The 8,701-nt window shown below is 36.7% G+C and overlaps 3 protein-coding genes across 3 annotated transcripts in view; all 3 read left to right on the top strand.

Annotated features, from left to right (window-relative positions):
- The first annotated feature begins 1,127 nt into the window (after positions 1-1,127).
- Positions 1,128-5,843, top strand: LOC122416111 (keratin, type II cytoskeletal 1-like). The gene is made up of 5 exons (XM_043428810.1): positions 1,128-2,622; positions 2,860-3,271; positions 3,607-3,862; positions 5,000-5,132; positions 5,473-5,843. Exons 1-5 carry the CDS (start codon positions 2,332-2,334, stop codon positions 5,599-5,601), a joined length of 1,221 nt encoding a protein of 406 aa, XP_043284745.1. The 5' UTR covers positions 1,128-2,331; the 3' UTR covers positions 5,602-5,843.
- A 104-nt stretch (positions 5,844-5,947) lies between these two features.
- On the top strand, positions 5,948-7,117 carry LOC122416116 (uncharacterized). The gene is made up of 3 exons (XM_043428815.1): positions 5,948-6,164; positions 6,450-6,537; positions 6,789-7,117. The coding sequence occupies exons 1-3, from the start codon at positions 6,121-6,123 to the stop codon at positions 6,966-6,968; spliced, it is 312 nt and encodes a 103-aa protein (XP_043284750.1). The 5' UTR covers positions 5,948-6,120; the 3' UTR covers positions 6,969-7,117.
- A 388-nt stretch (positions 7,118-7,505) lies between these two features.
- Positions 7,506-8,701, top strand: part of LOC122416211 (syndecan-like) — an 80,762-nt gene continuing 79,566 nt past the window's right edge. The window contains exon 1 of the mRNA XM_043428965.1: positions 7,506-7,791. Coding sequence (XP_043284900.1) covers positions 7,711-7,791 — 81 coding nt within the window. The 5' untranslated portion in view covers positions 7,506-7,710. The remainder of the gene's footprint in view (positions 7,792-8,701) is intronic.

The following is an 8,701-nucleotide window of genomic DNA, read 5'->3' as shown; positions in this document are numbered from 1 at the left end:
CTTTTCATTTTCCCGTATTTCGCCAACGAGAAGTGAGTCAAAATTGTTCAAGTACCACGTTTTTAAAAATCGGTGACCTATTCCTGATTTTGCTACATTTTTTTTGAGAATACTTACGTTTTTTGTAAGTACTCAAAACTCGTGGTACTCAAGACCCACTATTTCGAATTTAGTGCACTTCGTAATTCCATTACCTTCATATTGAGATGAACAAAACCTTCGTTCTTCAAAGCACCGTGTGTCGTTGGTACTTTTACGACATTTATGTTTACACATATGACCTAAGTTTGTGAATAATAAAGAGAATAAAAAAAGAAAATTGTAATATTTCTCGTAGTACAACTTAATTTCTGGCTCTCTTTCTTCTTTCCTCGGACCGAAATCTTTTATCGTTACACCGAAGGTTTAAACCTTTTCCGTGTGCGATAATGACGTTTTTCGTTAGTCGTGAACGTGTCGTATGGAAAATTCCAAGAAATTAACAATCTTCGAAAAAAAAAAGTTATCTCAACTTTCCGCGGATCAATGATTCAATTAAAAAGAACAACCAAGTTGATAATTATATATGATGTCCTTATTTCCTTAGAATCTCTATAGCCAAACTGTTTTCAAATATTCGTTAATAAATTCGCAAATATTTGGAATTATTAAGATAAGTTTGATCATCTTTTCGTTTTTATATCGTTGCAAAAAGAAAAATAATTACGAAAATTAATCGCAGGCGCGATTATTTTATCAGCATTGACGGAATGTCTCGTCTATTCTCGTATTAAAAAACGTTTTCACTTATGAAGATTTACATGTTCGATTTTTCCTACTTCCGTTGGAAAATGGACGAAAAGATAAAAAAAAACTCAAACGATTCATTTTTACCACACTAAATTTTACGTTTCACAATTCATACTGGAACGATATCTCTGAAAGCATATTTTGAACCTTATTCCTTGTACGCTGTTCGCAATAATTGGTGAAAAGCAGTTTGAAAAATGTCCGGCTCAACAAAACTGGCGGGAGAGAGAAAGATTAGAGCAAAAATGAGTTTGGTACAACCTTAAAATATCGAGCGAGAGCAGGAGAAGAGGTTTTAGTGTCGTTTCAAAATGGCGGTTGCTTAGTCGGACTTTAGACACTGACTACTGAAGAGTGTTCGCCGAGCGAGATTTGTCAAGCTGTTAAACAAACAGCTGATTTTACGTAACTACAAATGTGATTTTCGCTATTTTCGTTCGAGGTGATCTCTCTCGATATTGAACGATTCGCGCGGGAGTGTTGTTAGAGTTCGTAAACCCGATTAAAATGTGATAAAACGTGACCACCGGTTTTGTTACGGTCCTTCTAACCTTAAACTGTAAAGTGTGTGTATCACGATTCTTGCGAAAGTTCTGTGGGTAAATGTAGCGCAGTGAGACAGTGATTCCGGCTTCGGTGCTTCGAACACGTTGTCGTAACGTGTTCCCGCGAAAATATCGACACCATATGTTCACAAACATATAATAATACACGTACACACTTTTCTATTGCGTACGTTACGATTTGAGAATATAAATAAACCGTAACGTTCGCGAGCCGCACGCAACCTTCAATTTTAATGCATATTATGAATATAGAAACATCGCGTTATAAGCGGGATACTGTCGATTACAACGTGCTGGAATCTCGAAGTCGTTTATTGGAAGGAGATCAGCTGTTATTCCGCTTTTATTTGCGTCATTTAAGTTTCTCCCATAATCTCCCATGATTCAAGTTTCGTTGCTTTGGAAAAACGTTCACAAACGAATTGAGAATGTTTCGAGTTTTTTTCTACCGCGATTTTGAGGATTGAAAATATTTATTGAGCTTACAACGACAAGCGACTATAAATTGATTCTCTCGGTATAGATGGATGTGCTGATAAATATATACGCATGTGGGACACTCAAATGTTTAGTTTGATTTGGTCGTGACTCACAATCACTCATGAATAAATGACTAAAGAAAAATAAGTGGCTCGCACGCGTAAAAGATCTCATAGTTGGACAACACAGTTGAAATGTTGTGAATTCGACTCGATCTATTACGAAATTTCGAGATGTGTCGATTGCGAAATATCCTCTCTTTGAACTCTTTGAATTTTTGTAGCTCGACTATCTGAAACGGCGAAAATTTTTTATTACAAATCGCAGTTTGACGACACTCCGTATCTTTTTTTCGGATTATAATTCTTTCCAACGAGTCGTCGCAAGTTTTAGATCATTCTTACGATTCGATAATATATCGTTCGAACGACAATCTTACGGTTACGAAGCATACTCGTGATTTTCGAGGCTTTTTTTATTAAAAAGCTTCTCGATCATGTCCTCGGGAGGAGGACCGGTGTTTTTTGTAAAAAAACGAGAGAGGACTCAAAATTGGGTACCCGAAGAGAAAAATGCGCTGCTAGCTCTTATTGCCAAACACATCGATACCCTCGAGAATAAGCGACTCGACACAGCAGTCACGACCATGAAAAATCTTGCTTGGGAAAAAATATACAGGGACTTCCGACGTAAATTCACTGCGGAGCGTGACATCACGAAAATCAAAGCACAATGGTCGAGAATGAAGTCGCAAGCCAGACTCGAGATGTACACGTTCGCTGCTAAAGTAAGAATTTCATTTATTCGTCAAAATTCGGTGGAGATTCGAAGCTGTCAAAAGTTTATTCAAATATGTTTTGTGGCCTTTTTTTTATTCCCTAAATGCAAATGAAATTGGTAATCTGAAAAGTACGAAAGGACGCAAAAACGGTATTGAAGTGACAAAAAATCGATGAAAATTTGTTGAAATTCGTGAAATTATTTTATCATTATTTCCCGTACGCTGAGTTTTCAAGTATCGCAGGTAAAAGTTCTTGGATCTGACGAGGCGGCGAAACACGCGCCTTCGAGTTTGTCCATATCGGTTTGGCGATTGCTACAAAATTTACGAAAAAATGATTACGACGGTGAGCGCTCGGACGAGAGTAGTCAAGACGCCGATGTCGCGAACGACGTTGACGCCATTTTGGACAAATTACCGGCATCCTATCGGCCGGAAATAACTAATTTCCCGGAAATCAAGACTGAGCGACTCAGCAACGACGATTTTGGGGAAGAAATTGTAACGGGAAACCACGTTAACAATGTCCAATACACGGATGAAGTTTCGAGTAGAAAGAGAGCTTCGGGCTTGGTTGATTACGAAGACGTCATCGATCATTCCGGACGGAAACAAAGTCGAGTGACTTACGAAAACCGCAATTTCGAGCACCCCGGTAAAACTACTCAATTTCAATATCATTTTAATCAACTTTTCGTTCCTAATGAAATTACTTTGTCTTTAAGACTCGATAAAAAATTCACTTGTGCGTGTAAATCCAAAAAAATCATCGAGCTCTATGGATTTTTTTTCCAACCACATTTTGACGTACATTTTTGTTGGATCAGCGTCAGGACGCTTTTTAACTTACGGTTGTTATTATAAAAATTGAAAAATAACGAAACTCGAGTTTTTTAATAAATTTTGGAAAAAATCCTTTGCACGTGAATATTTTTTGGGTGTGAAATTTGTATGTAAAAAAAAAGAGGAAAAAATGAATTGCATAAACAGGTCACGAGGACGAGGATCGGGAAAAAAACGCCGTAGAATGTTCTTTGTCACCCGAAGATATTTCTCATATGGAGATGCCGGTGCAGCACGCGACGTGGATGTTCGAAGCGGCGCAAAGGGAGCACAAATTGAAAATTCGAATGTTAGAGGTCGAGCTGGAGCGAGCGGAATTGGACAAACAAAAAGCGATAAATGAGCTGAAAACCTCGGAAATTAAGAGAAAATTGGTGGAGGACGAAGCGGCTGAACGGGCGAGGTACGTGAAACATTTTTCGGACAGCGGTGCTAGTTTCTGTTCCGGGTCTTGGTGACCCGAAAAATATCTTAGATTCCTGTCTCCTTGGTGTGGGTCAAAATGACACTGACAGCAGTTAATTCGTTACTGTTGAATCGTTTTTTCAAAACTTTCACAAACATTTTAATATTCAAAGTTCCCGCGCTTGTGAATTGGAGAAGCGATCGTAGCGCCGTTGTTTGTTGCGGGCAATACGGGACTTCGTGTAAAGGCTTCGAAGCTTTTTCTCGTCTATCGAAATTTCCTTATCCTGGCTTTCCAAATATTCGCCATATCTCGATAATTTTTCTCACGAAACAATAACCCGTGCGTCGTACTTTAAAGGAATTAATATGAAACGAGCTGCTGCTATTATTTCGCGCCAATTGGCAACAACGAGGTCAGTATTTGAGTTATAAAATCGTAGGAAAATGAAATTGCATTTGGCAATGACGAATTCGACGGTAATTCGCTTTTTCAAAACCGGCGACCCGGCTCCCGAATATTTGTTGCGCACAACATCGCTCCTCGTCCTCGCATATGATCGATTCTCCAATTATTAAATTGAACCTTATTTTTATTACGAAAAAAACAACGAACGTCTATGACCATCTTTGCTCTACAACTCGTTCGAATTCGTTCCATTACCCCTATACAGGTGTGGCGATTATTATATTTTTCAATACGTGACAATTCTTCAGAGTGCTTATGTAATGTCTGTTTTCTACAACCCTAACTGCACGAGTATTTTGGGACACAGCTATGACATGTTTTTATGATTCGATTTTCGGCCAACGAATAATATTGTTCTTGAAATTTTGCAAATTTTTCACTTTTTTTTACATTATTTTTTCATAAGTTACACCAGTTATTTAGTAAACAATGTGGAATTACTATTTTGTGTTTATTCCTTTAGATTATTGAATCCTTCTGTCAGTATTCTGTTTTCTTATTTTGTCTTTATTATCAATTTTATAATTCAAGTCATGAAAGTTTATTTAAGTTTTTTGTTTGCAATTTATTGAATCCAAGTCATTTTTATTTACCATATTCCGCTTGCTTCTGGTACTCGTCAAACTACGTTTTGATAATGTTTTGTTTTCATTTTTCATTCATCAGTCAAGTAAGAATGAGCGGAGAGGCAGGCTCGGGTGCTGGCAGAGGCGGTGGTGGCGGCGGAAGTATTCGTAGTGCAGGAGGCTCTTTTGGAAAAATGGAAGCTGCTCATGAAGATCAATATTTTTACAACCAGGTTTGTTTGGCAAATCGAACCAATGTTTATCAAATACAAACAGAATACACAGCTCTGTGCCAGAAGTTTCTAATATGCGCATTTTAAAAGTCATCAAGAAAAAAATAACTAAGGAGAATAGAGATAATTGAATTGCATCCATTCCCTTCCCATTTCTAATGTTCTTGTTGATAAATTTTAGTGTCTTTGTGCGTTTGATTCGTTGATTCTTTCCTATTTCACCAACTTTGATGAGCTCATAAAGATTCCCAAGAAATTGTTCTGATCCATATTTGTACGAGTATTAAAATGTTACGAACACAAAGTCTTTGTTTTCAAATTGATTTTGATAATTTTACAGCAAAAAGAACAATTGCAAAAATTGCGCGAAGGACTTCACGACGAGATATCCTTTCACGAGGAACAAATAAAGCGTCATCAGGAGGCAATCACCCGCCACAAGGAGAGAATCGACAAAATGGAAAAGTAGACGGAACCAAAGATCCATCAATAAAAATAAGCTCTGCCGCATACCAACGTTCTTCATTTTCGTTGAAACAACGAAATGCGATTGAACAAGAACGTACTTGAAATTTGTTGCTCTCAGCGAGCAATCTACAGCAAAGCCTACCTTTTTTTAAAACTATTTTTCATTATTTTTCCGTCTTTTCCATACCGAAATGTTTATTACACTATGTAGAAATAAAATAATGTGCTTTTATGAGTTAAAAATTTACATTTTCCTAACCTATCCTCTTTTTCGTACGAATGCCTATTGAACAGAATTTTTTCACAGTGATACACTTCAAGCACTAGAAAAATTTTCATAAGGGCAATGTTCATGGTAGCAGCAGCAGCCAGCAGATAATTAATCAATCTCCTTCATTACTTTTTTCATGGCTGGTGATGTTCAGATGTTTCTTTAGATGTCGTAAAACCCAATTTCCCTTCCAAATCCATTCTGAAGTGACATTTTTAAAAAAAGTTTTTTAGTTTTATTCTGCGTAATATGTTTCGACCAACTCGCTGCTTTCTGTCGACAAAAAACGGCAGGTAAGACTGAAAATTTTCGTCGAAACCCCCCGGTTTTTGATTGTCGAAAATTATGGTCAATTTGACATTTAAGGTTAAAAGATTAATTGTCCTCGAAGGTACTGAGTTTACGAAAAAAAAACATGAATTGCCATTTTTATTAAACTTTTCTTCAAGCACAAACGTATGTCACGAACAGCAAGTGCTATAAAACTTTAAAAAATGATAAAATCATACAAAACTGAAAAAACATTTACCACCAACACCTTCACGCTTTTATATTCCATTAATTTGTCATTTTATTAGATTCATTTCGAGAAACAAGAGCGATGCCACGAAGGACAATTTTTTCGACAAGAACATAGCTTTCGAGAGTGAATATTACTACAGGCAGGTCAATATTATATTTTCATACGCAAAAATTTTTTTTCGAATTTTTTCATTTCTCTCCGGTCGCTGAACGAGTTTAATGCAAAAAAAATTGATGTCGAATCGGATCATGAAAGTACAGTCGACGAAAAAGAACTGAAATGAAAAAAAAAAAATAAATGAAAATATGAAAAATCATAAATTTCAATTGAAATTTTCAATTCATTACCGATTTCGAATTATTTTTGCCTGAGACTATTTTTTCACGATCTACAGAATCCCCAGTTGTTGAAAATTTTGAAACAAAAAACCGAAGATGAGGTTGTAGCGATGCAGAACAAGGTACGCGATATGAAGGCGAAAATTGACGAGTACAATCGTGACATTAACGAAACTATGAGATTCTTGAAAGGACTGGAAAACGATTTATCTGCTGGTAGCAAGAAAAAAACATGAATATAAGATTGTAAGATCACACCGTTTTCGGCAAAAGTTGCTCGGGTGTATTGTGGATAAAAAACGTCTCGTGAGTTTGGAGTTTCATAGAAAAGTATATTTTTTTAAGTCTAAAATTTTGTACCAATAAAAATGGTGGAAAATTGAAATTCTTCGTATCCTCTATTTCCATGAATGTATTTTTTTTTTATAGAAGTAAATATCTCGTAATGATCATAACGTACCGCAGTTGATTTTTTTTCGTTTTTGCTGATTGATTTTCAACGATTATCGAAATCTGTGATAGTTGATCCGAAAACAAAAGATTCAAGAGTTCATATTAACCAATGCCGAAAATAGAATGAAAAGTGATTAAACATAAAGGTTCCGCGCGTAATATTTTGTTTTGGGAATTGCACCGCGCCGTGGCAAGCCGTGGGCTTTGTTGCGCAAGGAGCGGCGCTCACGTCGTTGCGAGACGTAGAAAAACAAAGATGGCCGAGTAAGTGCGGCGCCCTCGCCGAGGTCGATCGTCGCGCCCTCAGTCTCTCACGAATCATCGATCAGTGTGGTGCGTTCGCGTTGTTTGCTCCGGTGGTGTGCGCGACGGGTTTTTTTAACGTGATTTGTTGCCCAACGGAGGCTTTGTTCGGTTTTTGTTATTGGTTTAATTTTGGTGTGATTTAGCGATATTGAAGGGGAAAAAGTATTGAGACGGTGACCCTCGCGTTTCAGCCGAGGGAAACACAATATTGTAACAGTAATGCAGCCAAGGATATACTGGATTGTAGCGAGCGCGGCGGTCATTCTAGTCGGATGCAATGCTGCTGCTTCTACGAATGAGGTAAATGCACACATAATTTTCGATGTATCCTCAAAAATTCGTCCAAAATTCATCGAACAGAAAACTATTAAGTCTCGCTAGCAAAAATTAAATTCCTACATTTTTACAAGTGATTTGAGGATCTTCATTTGTTCCACGAAAATACCTTGCATTATCTGACTCCAAAACTCCGTTTATAAACTATCATCTTTCTTCTAGGCGTGCAAAAAAACATTGAATCGGCTAAATAAATGTACTAGTGAAACGAATAATATGAAAAACGAACATATTCAATCAGCTTTCAAAATTTGAAGTTAAATTCCATGAAACTCATACCTGTTTACAAAAAAAGTTCTTGTCTCGTCGCAAATATTAATTAATGCTGTTATCGTTAGTTGAAATTGCACTTATTCGATGAGAAAAAGACACTCGAAAATATATTTTTTTTTTTTGACAATTGCTCTGAGATGAGGTAACGCGTGACACTTGGAGAATAACCGAAAAACAAAAACTCGACGTTTATAAAAATATTGTCAACATTCGAGCTCTTGCAGCTGAAAATTCAGCATTGCTAAATTTTTTTTTCACGTTTAAGTAGGCGATATCGGTGAAGTCCTTGAGAAATAATATTAAGCTATTTGTGAAAAAATATCTGAAAGATAATTGGAAAGAGTACTCGCGGAAAATGCAATTGCAATGTTTACGTTACCGAAAATCGAGACAATTTGAACGACACAAACGAAAAGATACTAAAACGTTGGCACGATTGCCAGAAATATGAAATTGAATGAACTTCCGATTCCGTTGCTCCAATTGCTTTAATTAATTAACTGCAAACACGGAGCATCGAAATTTAACAAAATTTGCATATTTCCTCGCTCGTTTTAATCGTATTCATTTTTTCCACTCCCTCGTCGAATATTAATTCGTC

Source organism: Venturia canescens, chromosome 9, assembly GCF_019457755.1.
Source record: "Venturia canescens isolate UGA chromosome 9, ASM1945775v1, whole genome shotgun sequence".
Classification (NCBI taxonomy): Eukaryota; Metazoa; Arthropoda; class Insecta; order Hymenoptera; family Ichneumonidae; genus Venturia; species Venturia canescens.
Note: the sequence above shows the minus strand (reverse complement) of the source record. Positions and strands in the feature narration are given on the sequence as shown.

Coding starts and splice junctions, on each gene's coding strand:
- LOC122416111 (XM_043428810.1), top strand. CDS start 2,332: ATGTCCTCGGGAGGAGGACCGGTGTTTTTTGTAAAAAAACGAGAGAGG. Junction 2,623..2,859: donor TGTACACGTTCGCTGCTAAA/GTAAGAATTTCA, acceptor CAAGTATCGCAG/GTAAAAGTTCTTGGATCTGA. Junction 5,133..5,472: donor ATCAATATTTTTACAACCAG/GTTTGTTTGGCA, acceptor ATAATTTTACAG/CAAAAAGAACAATTGCAAAA.
- LOC122416116 (XM_043428815.1), top strand. CDS start 6,121: ATGTTTCGACCAACTCGCTGCTTTCTGTCGACAAAAAACGGCAG. Junction 6,165..6,449: donor CTGTCGACAAAAAACGGCAG/GTAAGACTGAAA, acceptor TCATTTTATTAG/ATTCATTTCGAGAAACAAGA. Junction 6,538..6,788: donor GTGAATATTACTACAGGCAG/GTCAATATTATA, acceptor CACGATCTACAG/AATCCCCAGTTGTTGAAAAT.